We start from the raw sequence: 20,435 nt of genomic DNA, 5'->3' as shown, positions 1-20,435 counted from the left end.
GTAGAACAAACTGGTGATTTTTGTTTCGACAAATTTGTCAGTGATTGAAAGAAGAGTCCTAAGTACATTTTAAAAATGATGTTGAGATAAGACAACTGATGATGTTATAAAGTTGACTGGATCTGCAGGGAGCCAGAGTAGTAACTCCATTGGTAGAACATTAGACTTGCAATTCAGTATTGTGTTTTCACTACACACCTAGGCTCACCCAGGTTGGCTGCCTTGGTGTGTCCTTGAGAAGGGCACTTGGCTCACATGTTTCACTATATATAGCCAATAATGTGCCGAAAGTGACATTACAATCAACAAAAACCCATTTACTTTCTTTTACTTTCTTGTATAAAGCATTTACCATGCTCCAATCACCATAAACCCTGACCTTCTCTTGTACAAAGAGCTGTTAGTAATGGAATTATATAAAATATATACTCTATTACAAAAACAAACAAAAGCAACAACAACAAAAAACCTAAAAAAAAAGATTGATTTGTCCTGACATGTTGGGCAAGCTCTTCACAGGTCACCCAGTTATGCTGGAATTGGTTACCTGTCTGGTGGAATGTCAGTAGTCCAATGGTTGGTTGATAAATGCCACCTATAGATCAGGGTCAGTTAAATTGGGCATTTATGCATTGTAGATACATCGACGAAATCATGCACTTTATTCATAATTCTTATTCTCAAATCTGGTAGTTCTGCACTTCCTTTAAAAAACAACTTTATGGAGAAATATTCCTCACATTGACCTGAAAAATGTATAGTGAATTGTTTATAAAAATTTATGTAAAATCTATGAAAATCTTTGGCATGTGTAGAGATACATAGGGATACATGTATATGGTCAAGTCTGACAAGGTTAGATAGCCAGTGGGAGACAGAGTGAGCCAGGCAATCAACAGCTGTGTTTTGTTTCAAAACATATCTAATTGTCTAGATACCACATTTTCCCTGGCTCCCAGTTTTTTTTCTCCCTTCTACAAGAAGACTTGCCAGCTTGTGTGAACCATCCTCTTGTGAATTAAGCATGCATGCATGTTTGCACCATGCAGTCAATTCTTGGGAGTGAATAGATGCAGAGGGGTTTAAAATCACGACTGTTTTTTCGCTCCCCTTTTTTCTGTGTTTAGTCAGTGAATAAATATAATTTTGCGCCCTTTTCAACATCCCAGCTAGGACCTGGTCACCTCCTCAAAATTCTGAATATCCTTTTCAAAATCCTGGCTGGATCCTGGTTACCTCCTCAAAATTCTGAATATCCTTCTGCCATTGCTGCTCATTTTGGGGACCTCCATTCTGTTTTTAGCACAGGTAAAAACTAGCATGTGGTTTTCACATTTGACCAAGAGAGTTAGAGCTGTACATCTCATTTAAGCCATGTGGAACATGTTGCTTTGCACTATTCAAATCGACTGTACTCGAATGCATTTGACTGAGTGGTAGGTGTAGGTCAGTTTAATCACTTAATTAAATGCTTCTCAACACTTACTGTTGTTGGGTCAAATTGTTCACAGCACATACTCTCCAGGTCCAGTCAGACTAATGTGATACTGCTTTATTGAATGCTTCATAACACTTGCTGGTGTTTGGTCAAATCATCCACAGAGCACACTGTCCTTGTCCGGTATTTCATACTGCAGCATTTGGAGTAAAGTGTCTTCCCCAATGTCACACCATGGTAGCCAACCTGCGCTGATCCAGTGATGGGATTCAAACCCAGGCTGTTTATTGGTTGCAGATTTGGCTTGCATTCTAACCACTTTGCCACTAGAGTTCCTGTCTCCACTAGTTGCCTCTTGCCACACATGGGGCGGCAAATTGCACCTATTCTAAATCCAAGATTATGCAGGGGAACCTCTAAGTGGAACCTTGCGGATTGGGAGCATATTTGATACAATTCTGAAATTCATACCTAAAAGAAATTCAAAAGAATTTGAATTCATATACTTGATATTGTTATTCAAATGGTATTGATTACAGATAATGTATTTCAAAAGGCCCTGTCCTGCTCTGAAGTGACCAGATACGTTTTAAATCTTGCACAGTTTAAACCTTTTGTGAAGCTATCAGTTACTCGGGTTAAATTTTTGGAAACTTAAAGCATAATTTTAATGTTTCACTTACCAGTGCCTGCTAAATTTTATACTTCATACCTTAATGTTGTTAAATGATTCTATCAAGAATTTTTCATTGGATATCACAACGTCCCATGTTATGTTTCTTTATGTTGCATGGTTATGATGTCATTGACTTTCACATGATGCCATGACTGATTTTACTGTTATACAGTCAAAATGACATTTGTGTAGTTCTCTAAATTGTGTAATAAAGCAATTATAAACCATTTTACGATTAATATCAAGTTTTAAGAACAATTGTATGATGTGCAGTGAGCTCTTGTGTGTTCATGTAATCTCTTTTGTTACCAACTGAACACCTGAAATGATATGCCTGAGATGGTGTGTGTGCCTGGATTCATATGGTAGTTCTGTAGGGAAATGTAAGGATTAGTTCTACACAGGGATTATGGCATTTTCTCTCAACTTTGAGGTGTAAATCATTGATTGAGTCCCCCCCATTGTGAGTTAGTCATAATTGCATAATGTACACAGGTGGTTCATTTCATATATGTTAAATTAATGAGGTGTGCATTACTTTTTTATATTTTTTTGTTCATTTGATTTAATTGGATCAACACCTGAAAAATCAAATTAGTCTTTTATAAATTAAATATAGATTTGAAATAAATTTACAGCAAATGATATATATGTTACATGAAAATACTTAACTTGGTACATATATATTGTGTATCTTAATTATGTTTATTCATGTATGTTTGTCAACAAAATACTAAGTGAAACCAACTTTAATTGCCACTTTTATAAAAAGGACACCTGCTAGAAAAGAACAAAATTTAGAAATCCCTTTCCTTAATTTAATTTATTGAAAATCTGTTTAAATTACACCTGTATAAGAAAGACAATTCTATTTTATCTTGCAATTAGCCTTTATAGCTAGATGGTTTCACAACTTTTTTTTGTGCAAAATATTTTTTAAAAAACACTAATGATTTTTTTACCTGGATGAAACTTGAATGCTGAAGTTTGAAATCGGTTAATGACTAGAAGGGATATGTAGTCTCTGCAATATTTAAATATATAATGAATTAATTTTTTTATGTGTATGTAATATAGTTCCTAACCATGTCAAATAAAGTAAAAATTAAAACAAGTTATTTAAAAATCATTTAAACATCAATCTCATGGCATACATACAAAATATTACTCTATCTTCAGTTTACAGCCAGATTAACATAGATGTGGTCAATAAAGGTGTTAAGCTTTACATGCTATATAGTCACTGTGTCTTGTAGTTTCCAGTGTCTAACAGCCAATCTGATACTTCAATCACTGTGCCATGTGTCAGTTTCCAATGTCTAAAAGCCAATCTGATACTTTAGTCACTGTGTCTTGTAGTTTCCAGTGTCTAACAGCCAATCTGATACTTCAATCACTGTGTCTTGTAGTTTCCAGTGTCTAACAGCCAATCTGATACTTCAATCACTGTGTCTTGTAGTTTCCAGTGTCTAACAGCCAATCTGATACTTCAGTCACTGTGTCTTGTAGTTTCCAGTGTCTAACAGCCAATCTGATACTTCAATCACTGTGTCTTGTAGTTTCCAGTGTCTAACAGCCAATCTGATACTTCAATCACTGTGCCATGTGTCAGTTTCCAATGTCTAAAAGCCAATCTGATACTTCAGTCACTGTGTCTGGTAGTTTCCAATGTCTAATAGCCAATCTGATACTTCAGTCACTGTGTCTGGTAGTTTCCAATGTCTAACAGCCAAATTAATACTTCAATCACTGTGCCATGTAGTTTTCAATGTCTGAAAGCCAATCTGATACTTCAATCACTGTGTCTGGTAGTTTCCAATGTCTAAAAGCAAATCTGATGCTTCAGTCACTGTGCCATGTAGTTTCCAATGTCTAAAAGCCAATCTGATACTTCAGTCACTGTGCCATGTAGTCTCCAATGTCTAAGAGCCAATCTGATACTTCAGTCACTGTGTCTGGTAGTTTCCATTGTCTAAAAGCCAATCTGATACTTAAGTCACTGTGTCTGGTAGTTTCCATTGTCTAACAGCCAATCAGATCATACAATTACTGCACCAGGTAGGTTCTAATGTCTAACAGCCAGTCTGATTATGCAATCTCGGACTAGTAGTAACTAGTATTTAACAGCTGATCACTGTCCAGTAGTTTCCAATGTCTAGCAGCCAATCAGATCATATGATCCCTGTGTCCAGTAGTTTCCAATGTCTAACAGCCAATCAGATCATATGATCACTGTGTCCGGTAGTTTCCAATGCCTAACAGCCAATCAGATCACAGTAAGGATCATGTTTTCTTGATGACAACTGAATTCAGAAAGGGAAAAGGGTACATGTTCCCTTATACAGTCTACACTCGCTTGTAAGACTAATCCAATTGCAAGCTGCACAGACCCATATATGCCATTACATAATGCACAGGCAGATCTGGGTCTGTGCAGTTTGTTAGAGTAAACAGTAGAACAAACAGCATAGACCCTGATTTGCAATCACATTATGCTATGGCAGATCAGGATCTTCGCTTTTGCAGTTTGACTTGCCTTATAAAGGAGTATGTAGTAGTATAAAAGAAAATGTATTTTATTCGGAAGGCTTGATCTTTCTAAAGTTTTTGTACAATTCTTCATTTTACATTTTTAGAACTTCAGTCTAAGTTGGCACAACAAAACCATTCATTGAATGCTAACCCATGCATGCGATAATGTTCCCTGAAATAAGGGTGTCTTGTGACAAATTTCATGTACTATTAGTTAACACACTTGTTGAGCATAAAATACAGATTTGTTACAAGGGATATTTGACTTCTGATTCTTGTTCTGCAATCACTTTATCTTTCTCCCACTCTTCTTATTGGCCCAAATTACCTTGTTTCTTGAAAAAGATCCATACCTCAGACAGAAGATCTACACTATCCAGAATAAATCACAAGATTTTATCACTGTTTGGATAAATAGACTGGTAAATTTACTAAGTATCAAGCTTGACAACATTCTTAACAAGAAAGCAAAGTACCAAGTTTTTAAAATCTTGTGTAATGATGGGGTTTATAGTTCCTTATCTGTAACATAGGAAGTCAGCCGTATCTTTAGCTGACACAAGAGCAAGATAAAGTGTAGCTGGTTTTGCCAGAATATAGAACTTGTGGTCCAAAATCAAATTGCTTACTTTCTGGTAATGATTCAAGGTAATGTTGAATGTTAAAAGACCTTTTTTATTTTCATTAAGAAGAAATAAAACATTTATTAGGATATAGAAAAGTTACAGGTAAATGTGTAGTTAGAATGTAGAAAAGTTAAGGTATATGTGTAGTTAGAATGTAGACACGTTACAGGTACATGCATAGTTAGAATATAGAAAAGTTACAGGTAAATTTGTAGTTTGAATATAGTTACATGTAAACGTGTAGTTAGAATATAGTCTCAGGTAAATGTGTAGTTATAATATAGTCACAGATAAATGTGTAGTTAGAATATAGAGGTAAATTTGGAGTTAGACTATAGTCACAGGAAAATTGTAGTTAGAATATAGTTAAAGATAAATGTGTAGTTAGAATATAGTTACATGTAAATGTGTCGTTTGAATATAGTTTCTTGACTTATAAAGGAGTATGTAGTAATATAAAAGAGAATGTAGTATTACTTTTATTCGGAAGGCTTGATCTTTCTAAAGTTTTTGTACAATTCTTCATTTTACACTTTTAGAACTTAAGTCTAAATTGACACCACAAAACCATTCATTAAATGCTAACCCATTCATGCAGTAATATTCTCTGAAATAGTGGTGTCTTGTGAACCACTTGTTTGTTAGAATATAGTTACAGGTAAATGTGTAGTTAGAATATAATTGCAGGTAAATGTGTAGTTAAAATATAGTTACAGGTAAATGTGTAGTTAAAATATAGTTACAGGTAAATGTGTAGTTAAAATATAGTTACAGGTAAATCTGTAGTTAAAATATAGTTACAGGTAAATGTGTAGTTTACTTCCTGCAGATATCATGATGTTGGTCTTTAACCATAGATGACCTACCCGGTAACTGCAGAGTTTCTGGAACTTTCATATATATTGTTTAGAGCCATGAAATTTGGTAATGGATATAATCTCTGTGAGTTGTATTTCATCATGAAAAAGTAGAGCACTGGGATCTATATTGTTATTGATGCTTCAGCAGTCAATATTTTTTATTCTAATTACTTAATTGAATATCTTGAATAAATTATTGAAAAGACTTAAAATGAATTAATTTATTTTCCGAACTGTTTAAATATTACACAACAGTTGCTATAGTGATTACTGTTTTGTTACTTAGGGATGGATTTTTTGTGTCAAAGTTATTTATCTTTTCCCTTTTTATGACATCATTTTTTAAGGATATCTCATGGCATAACATTCCTGGTTCAAGTCTTTAAATACCCTTCTAATTGATCATTGGGGTGATGACATGACATTTGACTGATGTCCAATAAATGCTATTTTATTTTGTCATGAGTTTTTGAAAGTGTGCTTAAAATTTGTTCTTTGTTTTTGTGGAGTCAGCTGAGCTGGTCTGATCTGTGCAGTTATCGAACCCTTAACCTTTGGATTACGAGTATTAATCATAAATTGTCCAGTATTTATATTGAGATTTAAAGGAAAAGAAAACTGGACCATGAATGTTTTCATGTCTGTATAGATGTCTCTCTTCTAATGCAGAATTGGCTGTATATTAGTTGAACTTGGTGTGCCTGCTTTTTTTTTCTGGTCTGATGATCAGTGTTTTGAAAGTGCATCAGTTTGTTATCAGCTCCAGTATCATTGAAAACTTTAAATCCTCAATTTTGTATTCATGGGTGAGTGAACCCCTGACTCCCCAAAACCATCCAGACAGGTTGTTCTGAAAACTAACTGAATTAGAAAAGTACTTTGTGGGTTCTGCTGGTTCTGTTTTATAGATTGCTGATACTCTGAACATTTTCAGTGATGTACTATCTTTAAACTACAGATTTCAGAATGTGACAATATTTGTTTAATGATGATGAATGAATGTTGGATGAGGGGTTGACTTGTATAATGTATATACTCATTTAAAAGTCAAGTCCAACTGCAAACTGCACAAATCCAGATTTGCTGTCATATAATTTGCTGGCAGATCTGGGTCTCTGCAGTTTGTTTGGAGAAATCAGTAGAACAAATAACATAGATCCTGATCTGCATGCGCATTATCAAGATCTGTTGTTTTTAGTTTGACTAAATTTATAAGCAAGTCTATACGGTACCAGTTCCATGGATGGAACAATTTAAAGAGGTGTTGATAATGTTGTGTGGTGCACAATAGGAGAAAGAAAATCTTTGCTGGTATTTTACTATATATATTTACTTGTAAGTCAACTCTAACTGTAAAGATCCTGATCTGCTTTATGCAGTTTGAAGTTGGACTTTACTTATAAAAGAGTATATACAGTACATTATGTAAAATAATCTTGTAATTACTGTTAAACCCCAAATTGTATTTATAGGAGCAACATCTGTTATTCTTATTGTTCTAGTGAAAGGTAGACTTGTGTACACCAAATGATGACTGATGGTTTATGATTGCTTATTTTCTTAACACATCATGAAACTGTAGCTCACCTCTAGCCATGTTGTTTATGCAAATACCAAACTCCCAAGTCAGAAGAATGGCCCTGAGGAGAAGAATTTTTAGAAGATTCTACAGGATGTACTCTATAATTTATGTTACCAACCTAAGGCTGCATAGAGAAAGGGGGCCATATGCCTCAAGTCATATGATTGGTGTTTAGTTGAGGTATTTTTAAAAAAAATCTGTTAATAAATTAAGAACACTATAAGACAATTATTTCACCCTTTGTATACCTCTGCACAGCTGCACCTCAATCCCAAGGGCAGAGGACACTGTATCCCCAGTTCTCCAAATTTGGGGGATCCATGGCAATTTATAGGGACAAAGGAAAACAGTAGATAGTGCTTAATGTGCTAGTGATACTGCAGAAATTATTGCAGATATTCTTTTTTCTTTTGACGGTTTTGCCACCTTATCATTTGCATGATAGCATTTTCCGTGGACACATCTCCTCTAATCAACAATTTGATCAAATGTTCCCAGCTAATGTACTACAGATGTCCCTTTCAGTTGTTCTTTTGATAAATTGCTTCCTTACTAAAGATGCCTCATTACATGTGTATTTAGTGTTGTTCTTGTTATATATTGTCCTCACACTGAAGATGTCACCTTGCTGTTAAGAAAATCCAGATTAAACAAATATGCACTCGGAATTCCATTGCTTTCATATGAACTGCATCCTTTTTAGGGGCATATAGTTTATTCCTCTGTCACAGTTCAGTAAAGTTTTGTATTTGGGTCATTTCAGGCTCCATTCAAGCATTTCTAGTTGACAATCAGGATCACAATATGAACAAGTTATATGGATGCCAAATATTTCCCTAATTGGAGATTAGGGAGTCAGAAATCAATTTCTGTAAAATGCTTAATTCGTTTTTCATGTTAGATATATATTGTTTTTAATCATGACTACTTAAGAAATTATGTTTTAAGCAATGGCATGCGTTGTTATAAAATTTACTGCAAATTTATGATTTTACGACAGACTCCTTACAAAGTTGGCTGGATTCTTGATCTCCTTAAAATTTTTTGGTTTTTCTGGGATTTAATAGCACTTTCGGCATATTACTGGCTTTATCAAAGCAAAGAAATGGAAGCTGATTGCCCTTCAGATGGATACAGTGAAGCAGCTGTCCAAGGCAGGCCTGGGCGGGTATCAAACCTGCCACCCTTGGATTACATGGATAATGCTTTACCAGCTGAAGTACTGCAATCTTGTTATAGCAACCATTTTTGTTCAGGAGTATGAAGTTTTATATATGAAAATCATTAGAGAAAGAATTAGTGTTGGGAGTTGGAAAATGTACAGATAGAAATATTAACAGACAGACAGACAGGCAGAGTGGAAACATTTTTGTGACATTCATGGTGTGATTGGTTGATATTTAACAATACATCAGCACATGAAAGTCTATTTCAGGCCACACCTTAGGAGTTGGATGCCTTATCCACAAAGGTAAACTTTGGCTGAGTTGGCTAAGACTCAAACCTGAAATGTTTGCGAGTCTAGCAGACCAACCACCAACCCACTCTGACTCCCAAGAATAGAATTAAATAAGAAAATAATTACTTGTAACTTTTGTTTAAAATATTCAATATCTTTACAATTTCAGGTGCAGATGGTGAGGTCCGATTCTCAATTGCCAGTGGCAATGACTTTGGTTGGTTCAGAATTGATCCAGTGACGGGGAAAATATTCAACACAAAGTCACTTGATAGGGAGAGTACTCCAAATGGAATTCTTCTGACTGTCATGGCAACCGACCAAGCCCTAATACACCCACTCAGCTCAACAGTTCAAGTATGATACTTTCAGTTTTTATTCTAACCAAATTAGAATACCTTGCAACCATTAGTTGTTATGGCAGATCAGAAATAGATAATTGTTTTGTTTTTTTCTGAAAATAAAAATGAACATACCACAAATTTTGAAACATTTTGACATAATAGTGTAATTGTCAAAATTTGGTCTTGATATCTTATCAGTTCAGCTTCATATATTTGGAAACATAATGGAAGCATGTATGAGAACAGCAAAAGCCCTGGAGACAATCTAAGTGTTGTACACTATCTGCTGCCTATCTATTCAGATTTGTTATTTTACTTATACTCAGAGCTTACAGTTCCAAAATAATAGGTTTTGTGTAACAGTGAAGGCAACCAAAGGAATTTAAACCAAAATGATTTTTCAGCAATGATGACCACTTTTGTTTACTGTGCAGCTCGTAGTGCTATGATCCCTGTATTATGATATCATTGGTATCATCTGACATCACTTATAACCGACCATATATACCAGTTTATCGGTCATCAAACTGCAGGATAAAACCAAAATCCTGATCTTTTATAGCATAATTCACCTGCAGATCAGGGTTTATGCTGTTTGTTTTACTCCTAAAAAACTGCACAGATCAAGATCTGCTGGCACATCATGCGATGGCAGATCCAGGTCTGTGCAGTTTGCAGTTGGACTCGTCTTATGCGGTAATTGTATCATCGTTTTTGTCATTTTCTAACTTTCAAAATAAAGTATTAACATAAGAAAATTACTGTTATTTAAAGTTTTTCCTGCAAGGTCATTTTCAGTGTTTTACACATAAAAAAGTTGCCAGCCAGAGGTAAATGGATCTTGCCAGAATAGAAAATTCATTTTGGTACCTGAAATACATTTTTCAGAATGAAGCCTTCTTTTTGTTGTCAGGGCCTTGAGTGGCCGAATGGTCTAAAGCCCACACTGTTATGGATCATTGCCGTCTCATCTCTGTCTGCCTGAGTCTGAGTCTCAGGTTCAGCCAATGTGGATATGTGAGAAAGCGTGCCAGTGGCTTCTTGTGGGTTGGTGGTTCTTTCCAGGTTTTTCCCAGGTTCTTCCTCCACCATTTATACTGGCTGCCATGTATAGCCTATCTTGTGCTGAAAAATGACATTAAACCCTACAACAACAACAACTTTCTGTTGTCCATATATAATGTAGGTCACAGCACCATAAATTGCAGGGAAGATAGAGTTCTGCAGAACCCTTGTTTGAGTCTAAATAACCCTAGTATTGTATCCCATAATATTTTTTATAACTACTAATTACCCTTTCCATTACAGGTCAACATCACTCTTAGAGATGTGAATGACTACACTCCAAAGTTTGTCTCATCATCAACAATATATGTAAATGAAAACACACCATTGAATACAGTGGTTTTTACTGTGAGTACAATTGACCTTGATGAAGGTGACAATGGCCGAGTTGAGTACAGTTTGGCAATTACTGCAGAATCACCTTTTTCAATTAGTCAGACCACTGGAATCTTAAAAGTAAGTATGTTATTGGATCGTGAGACTGTTCAAAATTACACGCTATTCGTCATCGCCACTGATCAAGGTTCACCACAGCTTTCATCTACTCAGACTCTTACCGTTGTCATCGAAGATGACAATGATAATGCACCTGTATTTAGTCAGCCTGTCTACCAGCAGATAGTTCGAGAGGACATCAAGATAGGGTCAACACTTTTACAAGTAACTGCAACTGATGCTGATGCAGGACTTAATGGTACTGTACTTTACTTTATCGTTGGCGGTGATGACAATTCCGAGTTCAGCATTGATCAGAGTAGTGGCTTGCTCAGGGTCCAGAAGCAGATTGATTTTGAAAGAGTTCAACAGTACAACCTCACGATCCAGGCCGAAGATAGTGGACCTGAAACAAAGTATGCTACAGCAACAGTGTCAGTAACGGTTCAAGATGTAAATGACAATGCGCCAAGATTTGTTAATTCGCCTTTTATTGGATATGTACGGGAAAATATGGATAATGTGCCAGTTCAGGTTATTCAGGTGTCTGCCAGTGACGATGATTCACCTCCATACAATCAAGTGAATTATGCCATTCGAGATGGAGATAAGACAATATTCAATCTTAGCTCGTTGTCAGGAGAAATACAGGCCTTGAAGAGTCTAGATCGGGAGCAAAGAGCAGAATACATCCTGACGGTCATAGCTACAGATTCAGGTAAAATGAATTTCTTTTCAAACTGTTATTCTTTTGTTCTTTTCTTTCCCCTTTGTCATCATCAGCAATCTTAATGAGCTTGAGTTGAAGTGTGTTTAATACAATCATGTACCATGTCATGACGCAGAAGCAATGGTAGCTCACACAGTTGGCAGAACATCAGACTTCTTATCTAATGGTTATGGATTTGATCCCTGCCCAGACATGCCTGTGTCAGCTGCCTTGATGGGTCCAGTTCCTCAGCATGATTTCGCCAATAATGTGATGAAAGTGCCCTTACCCCCACCCCCAGAAAATGCAGTTCAGAGATGAAACATTGGTTAACATTAAAGCAAATCTTGTAAAAATTGAAATTTTGGATGTAGTGAAGACTTAATGTGCTGATAAAAGTTCATTCTCTGTAATGTTTTTAATTCATTCTCCATTTTTTGTTAGTAACATTTTAGATTTAGAGTGGTGCATTTTGTGTTTGGGTGAGTTATTGTTAGTAACAGCATGTTCCAGATGACATTTAGCATCGTAAGAAATACAAATGCTGAGTAAGTAACATTTAGAAGTTAATGCTAAGCTGTAATTTGATTCGTGAATCAAAAGGTGAACAGATCATGACCTTATGTCGCTGACCATCAGATATTGTTTAATACATTGATTATCTAGTAATTTAAACCATGTTATTCATTGATTGACATGAAGTTTTCAGTATTTAGTGGTAATTTCTTGGCTATTACATGCAGCTTTATTGCATGCGATGTTGTGCCGTAGTCATAACATAAGATTACAGCCACTGTGGCATTAATTAAGGTAAACAAGTGTAATTTCTGTCTATACTCATTAAAGGTTATTTATTGCACCCACATTTTTTGAAACATGCTATAATGGATCTTTTGTTAAAACATACTATAACGAATCCGTTAAAACAAACAATGTCCATTTATTGAACCGTGCCTCTTGATTGAAATGAACTATATAGGGTCCATTTATTGAAACTTTTTTATGAGGTCGATTTATCTAAACACACTACTGTATATTGGGTCCATTTATTAAAACTGTTTATGGGGTCTGTTTATTTAAACATACTATATGGGGTCCATTTATTGAAACTTTGTATGGGGTCTGTTTATTTAAAAGGTTCATTTTTTAAAAGTTCTAGATGGGGTTTAGTTATTGAAGCATACTGTATGTGATACATGTTTTGAAAGATACTATACGGAATCAGTTTGTTGAAAGATACTGTATTGGTTACATGCCTTGAAAGATGCTATATGGGTACAGTTCTTGAAAGATACTATATGGGTACATGTCTTGAAAGCTACTATATGGGTACATGTCTTGAAACATACTTTATGGGGTCAGTTTGTTGAAACATACTGTATTGGTTACATGTCTTGATAGATACTATATGGGTACATGTCTTGAAAGATAATACATGTGATCATTTTGTTGAAACATATCATAAATGCCTATTCATTATATATTAGCGTCAAACATAAAGTGCAATTCGAAAAGAGGAAAAAAAATTCCTCTCAAAGCATTTCTTTTGAATGTACAACATACTCTTGTCTCCTTAAACAGTTTGCTTTGAGTTTATATGGTTGAGTGAGTTTTGTTTACAACCCAAATTTTTGTTAAAGAATCTTGACTTTCAAATTGCAGGTACAAATTTCATATCGACTTTAATCAGGTTTAAAGTGATAATGGTCATAATGATTCTGCAAATACTAAAACTCTAATAGCTTGCTTTATTTTGACAAAGATATCAGTTTTGTGTGCAAGTGAAGTGCCTGTTTCTAATAATTCAAGCTTTGACAATAAAGAAAAAGAACATTGCCATAGCTTGATTGTTGAGGTGTTAAGTACATGCTTCAGCTGATTATTGTGGTGCTGAGTAGACATTGGTTTGCATTTACACCAACAAAATTATGAATATAATTAATTTGAATGTAATCACATTACATTTCTCAATAATTGCTGGAAATGAAATGACTTGAAGACCTTTCAATGACTTGGGCATATTAAAGATGGTAATAAATCATATTTCATTGCCATTGGAGTACTTGTTATAATAACTTTTGAAAATTTACTTCCGAATTTAATCAGATGTTAATGTTAAATACTCCACCTTTGCCCAAAACATTGTTTTAAAAAAATAAGAAGTTATGATTTTCAACATTTCATTAAACCATCAAAATTTCAAATAATTTATTACAAGAACAGGAAGAACAGCTATTGATTGAACTTCGAAATTATGTTTCCATTAATGCTGCAGTGATTTGTGTTTGAAAGTAGGTCACTTTGACCTCGTTATTGACAGCAAACATAATTCAGACCTGCCATATTTCATGTACAGTGTATTTCAGTTTTCTTTTTCATTTGTTATTTTGTTTATTCCTTTTTATTTCTTGTCCTTTGGCAATATGAACATTTAGATGAAATAGGAATTACATACACTTGATTGTAAGAACACCTAATTGCTACAGATTGGTATAGGGTGGAGGATACATGTAGGTTTTACGTCAAGTACATAGTTGATTAGTGGTTGGATTTGTAAAGTAGTTTTGGGGATGGGAAGGAGGATAGATTTGTAAGATAGGTAAATGTCTGATTAGATAGCATGGTTGTTAGGCAAATTGTATCACAAACTACAAACCCTAGATATAGTAGGCCACAAATGTTTGTCCTTTATAGACAAGTGTCCTTTATTTTGAGGTTAGTTGAATAACTAATATACTTGTATATAAGTCTGATCCAGCTTCAAGCTTCATGGATCCAGACCTGATGTTACATAATGCACCAGCAGATCTGGGTGAATGCATTTTTTTAGGACTGATCAATATAACAAAAGCAACATAGACCCTGATCTTCCAGAAAATTTTATTGCTGGCATTAGCATTTTCTTGATTAGTTGTGATTGTCAAACTAAAGAACTGTGAAGTATTCCAAATGGTCAGTACTAAATACCAAAATGACTTCTTGTTGGTCTTTGGTTCTTTCCATGGTTTTCCAGGTTCTTCCTCCACCATTTATACTGGCCACCATATATATATAGCCTATCTTGTGCTGAAAAATGGCATTAAACTCTACAACAGCAACAACCAAACTGATAAATAATTTGGGAACAGACCAGATTGAACATTTATGGATATAATGTTCGCATAGATGTAAAAAAAAAAATGGAATAAGCAAAATTTTAGAAGGATCAGTCAAGTTACCGGAAACAATAATTTTAAGTGATCTTTCTTATGTTCATTGACATGCAGGTACCAATCCATTATCATTCTGCTCTGCTTAGGACTTTTGGTATACAGGTAAAATTTATTACTTTCTCATCCTCTATTAATTATCATCTCTTGCTCAGGTCATACAAGAACAATACCATATTCTTTTTTATTGCCATTGTCATTTTTTTTATGATTGTGTGGAAATTCCATCATTAAGTTCCTTGTTGTATATCAAAGATATAAAATGTGTTTGTCAAAGGTATAAATTACAGGAATGACATAATAGCCTTGAGGTCATGGTGCAGTGAATGATTCGCATTGATGATGTTGCCTGTTTGGCCAAGCTTAAAAGATGTCAATTTGATTATGACAGATTCTTATTCTTCAAAAGCAACGTTTGAATACCCCTGTGAAAAAATCATGAACTGTTCATGAATTGTTCTTGAACTAGTTCATGAACTGGTTCATGAATTAGTACCTGAACAGAAAATGGCCACTTCATGAATCTTCAGTTCATGAACTATTCATGAACAAATTAAGAACTGTTCATGAACTAGTTCATGAACTGGTTCATGAACTATTCATGAACTGGTTCATGAACTATTCATGAACTGGTTCATGAACTATTCATGAACAAATCAAGAACTGTTCATGAACAGAACATAAATCTAGTTCATGAACTAATGTTATTGTTCATGAACTCCGTTCTTTATAGTTTATGGAAGTAAATTTCATGAAATTCAATAACATCTCTTTCTGTGAAATAGAAGCTCAGATTGATGATGCTGATTATGAAAAGATACACGGGAAAGCTTTTGAAAAAGCAAATAATAGTTTTCCTGTGAAAATAACTTTCCCTTTGACTACTAACATCTTTAGTAATAGTCCTTGTGTTCAGATGGGTGTATACAATTTTAAATTAAATGTTGCACTGCAGATTAGTTTTCTAGAAACATAAACAAATGTCAAAATACATTTATGCCAATCCTGTTTAAAATTGAAGCACTATTTAAAAATCATTGACAAATATCAAATTTATTAGAACAGAATTTATTAAAAATGTTTTATCATTTCATAATGATATTGATCACAATTAGGGTGACCGATGTATATATATATAAAAAAGAACCTGTTAACTTCTCCTCAGGATTTTTTGTAAGTTTTCAAGTTTCTTGTAAAACAAGTCCTTGTCCATTGTGGTACACTGTAAAACTAACAATTCCAGCTTGCTCAGTTTTTGAATATCAAGTGGTGGTCTTACAGTGCCCACACATTTAATGGTTTTTTTCCCTGTTCTTGAAGAATTCTTTAATTCATCCTTTGAGAAAATCTTCAGACACAACACTTTAAAAATGTCTTTATCACATTTTATGTGTTGAACACTTTTTTTAATGTCATCAAGAGTGTCTTCCTTTGGAGCAGAAACACTGCAGCATTCTCCCTCTGCTGCAGGCTGTTTTACTTCTTGAACACTCGATTCACCACTGACATCCTGCAGAGAATTTCTCTCTTCAAGTTTTCGTAATTTCCGTCTTAAATACTTATTGTCTTCCTTGAGTGCTTTAACGTCGTCTTCCAGTTTTCTAATGCGTCTATCCCTGTATAAAATTAGATGCAAGACGATAAACAACAACGATACTATTTTGTTAATGTCTTAATATTTACTAGATGTCATCATGTGTAAACAGTTAAATGTTGCAGATTTCACAAAGCATAGTTTTGATAATGCAAAATACAGATTTCTAATACAGCTAGAGCCTATTAAACTCCCTATTTCCATTTCAGCCGAATCTGGGTAGCAACTAGCTTATCCTAATAAAAATCTGATATGATTATAAGAATACACCAGGAGTACCAATGTGTGTGTGTGTGGGGGGGGGAATAAAAAAATTACCTAATGGAGAATTAAATGACATTTTGCCAGTTAGCTTTTTGTGCATAGAAGTTTTTATAAATCTCATTGTAAAGATGAAAGGTAGCACCCCACCCATTCCGTAACTTGTGAAAATAAAGACCAGAATACTGTGAAAATTATGTGCATGTTGTCACTGTGTACCAATGTTTTCCTTCATGGCGTCAAGCATAAAGGGGTTCTTCCTCTCACCAAGGGCAATTTACTATGAAGTTTCATGACCCTGGGTGTTATATATCCTGGCTTATTGCACAGAATGCCCATGTCCACATGAGGTTATAGCAAAGCTTGACCATTGACCCCCAAAACAATAGGGCTTCTCCCTAGGGCAATATATCTGTCAAGTTTCATGCTAGTAAGTGTAACATGCTTTCAATGTTATTATCCTTAAAGGTCAACCTTGCAAAAATATTCAGTTGATGGAATATCTATACAATTTTACCTGGAGTTGTTGCTCTCACTTTCTTTTCTGAGGTAGTCTATTCCCTCATTTGATCCCTTCACTGCAAGTTAAAGGAAGATAAATTAGATGAATATTTACATGCATCAAAAAAGAATACAAGTTAAGGAAACGAACATTTATAGAAAATGCAGGGTTCTTACATGAATTCCGATAGTGGCCAACTTTTCCCAAAACTGACTGAACCAAGAGAAGGTGTATTTAAAAAGTGCATGTTAAATACAGGAGTTTATTGGAACTGTCATCACTATGTAATCAGATGTGAAACATCCCTTAAGAAAGCTACTCATTTTAAGTTTTGTTTTACATGTAACTATTATGACCAGGACATTTAATGGCCAACCAATATTGGTTGAACAGATTGCTGTTTTAATGGCCCATTCATATACTTAATGTCATTATAAGTAAATCTCATTATTACATTTCTATTATTTTTTAACATGCTCAGATTGTAAGTCTAGTTCTTAAGTACACTTCTGTTAAGCAATTAATATTTGATAAGCTATAAATCAACATCTCAAATCTGATGTACATTACATAACCCAATACATATATACATGTCAAGCTTTAGTCTTATTCATTTTACAAATAGAATCAGTGTAAAATATTCAATCACCTGGTAACATCTTGGATATCAGAATATTATGAAACTTATAAATTTAAAGCAGAGTGACCCAAATAACATTCCTGACAAACAGAAATGAAATGATATTTGCAGTTTTGGAAAAATTCAGACTTTGCTTACAGACTGAAAATAATTAAATGGACTAATAGCAGTTTGGGAAAAGCTATTTAAACTTGACTCATTTGAAACCAGTGGGCAGAATCCTATTAAATTTAGCAATTTAAGGATATTAAGTTTGTAGGTGTCCTTTAAAAATAATTAAAGACAGAATATAAGACATGGGAGCATTTCATACTTTGTGGTACCAATCCATCCATTTTGGGTAACTTCTTGTTAGGAGTCGTCTTTTCTGGAGTGATCTTATTTGGAGTGGCCGTTTTCTTTGTTGCTATCTTCTTTGGCGTGGCCATCTTCTCTGGGACTGCAGCACTCTTCTTTGGGGTTGAAAGGTGTGGTTTGTCAGTCACTGATGGGACTGTATAAGAAATATTTTAAAGAATTTGCTGTGGGTTGAATGAAAGGCAGCATTTAATCAAACAATAACATTCTTAATTAAGCTTTAATATGCATATTCATTTTCAGTTACACAACAAGCCAAGGTGGTAGCTTATACTGCTTGATGGATCTTTTGTTTCTGTTCTACTCTTGCAGGACAACAGGGAATTTTCCCAGTCATTAAGTATTAAACTCATTAGTGTTTGCAAATATTGTTGGTAAAATAAATGTTTAAGTTATTAATTTTAGGTTCAACTTTAATCCATATATTCATTTTTTCAGTCATAAAAATGTTTAAAATAAGATTGTCAACAACTGTCTTTTGGCAAGACATTATTATTTTCATCAAGATTTGTTTAATATAAATTAGTTTTCATTATTTGTAGTTAAAGTCTATACAGTCTGTATAGTTTTCTGAAAATGTCATACCTTCTGGTACCAATCCACCCAATTTCTCCTCAGTCTTTGGAGTAGCTGTAACTTTCTTGGTTGAAGCAACTGGTGTGTCAGTCATGAATGGGACTGCATGAGAAATATTTTAAAGAATGTGCTAAAAAGTTGATATATTGGAAAAAATAGTACCTACATGGTCTAAATCACTATTTAATACAAATTTAGTGTTATTAAAACTTTAAGTATGCTTGTAAATATATATGTTCAATTAAGTTATCATTTACACATCCCTACCTTAAAATAAGCCAAGTTTGGTGCTGTAATGCAAGTTTGAATTATTGCAATCTAACTGAATCTATATTGGCTGCATATGTATACACACACACACATACTCACTGAATTCATTCTTGATTTTCGTTATCCTCTCTTCTTCTTCATCAACATGTGCATTGACTCCAAGGAGGAATTTTTTAAAATGCACTTCAATCCTCTCTATAGATGACTTGTTCTCTGAAATTCGATTTAAAAAAATGTGTCCATTAACAGACTGAACACGTTATTACCGTTTCGTTTCTTTAGACCTCAAAAGTATGAAAATTATCCAATGCACGGCTACCGTATTAAAGCTAACCACTCTTCCAGTTCGAACATTTACACCCAATAGTTAATGAAAATAAACCAAATTCCGCTTCTGATCTATACACATGTACAATTTCACTAGCTTATCAGGTTTCATATATTGCGATCAAAATCTCTTATATCTATACCGATAGCAACATTTATGATTGTATTTTTTTTAAAAAAGTGGACGATGGTGAAATGTGACATCAAACTTGTAGGCTACTTTTCTATCGTTAATCGATGTTCATATAGGCTTGCCGTAGACAAATATTTTTTAAAAAATCTTCTGTATATGGAATGCTAACTTTTAAGTTCGAAAAGATAGATTGACCTCGATTTTGTTAAATGAAAACATGCAAACTTACCCGAAATTGCAATTAAAATGGCCGGATAAACTTTTCTCAGATAATATGCTTGCACCGTACTTCCTACAGTTAAAGAACCTTCCTTGATGCAGGTTTCTTTCAAGACAGACCAGTTGTTTTCTTGTGTCCAGTAAACAAGGATGCTGCGACTGCTTGCCATCTTTTTTTTTTTGTTGTGTGTGGGGGTTTTTGTTTCACACGTGCGGTTTATCGGCAATGCGCATGCTCAACAATTGTCCGTTTTTGTTTCTTTTATTAGTAAACAATATATAGTAGTTATTTATGAAGTTCCAAAACAAAGAAATATATTTATCTACAAACATCGTTTAATCTTAAAGAAAACAGCATCGACATTTTGCACGAAATAAAATATTATATCAACTAACCAATCGCTTGCTTACAATCTTCGCGCGCTTTCTGCGACGGAGGATGGTAACTGATAGATGTCTGCTTGGACCCGAGTCTGCGGTACCAGAAAAAATGGCAGCCTTACGAAAACAAATGTCAATGTTCTGCGACATTTATACTTCACCAACCAGTGGAAGGATACTTTGAAGGTTCAGATACAATCGGGGTATGTTAATATGTTTAAAAATAAATAACTCTTCTTC

At 34.4% G+C, this 20,435-nt stretch overlaps 2 protein-coding genes across 2 annotated transcripts in view; one reads left to right on the top strand and one right to left on the bottom strand.

Moving 5' to 3' along the window:
• The window catches only part of LOC149798271 (cadherin-related tumor suppressor-like), a 204,720-nt gene that overhangs the window by 98,131 nt on the left and 86,154 nt on the right, over nt 1–20,435 (top strand). The window contains exons 5-6 of the mRNA XM_089963405.1: nt 9,343–9,530; nt 10,826–11,735. Of these exons, the coding sequence (XP_089819531.1) occupies nt 9,343–9,530; nt 10,826–11,735 (1,098 nt within the window). The remainder of the gene's footprint in view (nt 1–9,342; nt 9,531–10,825; nt 11,736–20,435) is intronic.
• On the bottom strand, nt 15,985–19,309 carry LOC149798275 (uncharacterized). Its single transcript, XM_089963414.1, has 5 exons — nt 19,235–19,309; nt 18,875–18,967; nt 18,246–18,425; nt 17,308–17,368; nt 15,985–16,551 (listed from the first exon to the last, which is right to left on the bottom strand). The coding sequence occupies exons 2-5, from the start codon at nt 18,957–18,959 to the stop codon at nt 16,086–16,088; spliced, it is 792 nt and encodes a 263-aa protein (XP_089819540.1). The 5' UTR covers nt 18,960–18,967; nt 19,235–19,309; the 3' UTR covers nt 15,985–16,085.

The sequence above is a fragment of the Sinohyriopsis cumingii genome, chromosome 6, assembly GCF_028554795.1.
Source record: "Sinohyriopsis cumingii isolate HCF-2022 chromosome 6, ASM2855479v2, whole genome shotgun sequence".
Taxonomy (NCBI): domain Eukaryota; kingdom Metazoa; phylum Mollusca; class Bivalvia; order Unionida; family Unionidae; genus Sinohyriopsis; species Sinohyriopsis cumingii.
The sequence above is the reverse complement of the archived record's forward strand: the minus strand, read 5'-3'. Positions and strand labels throughout refer to the sequence as shown.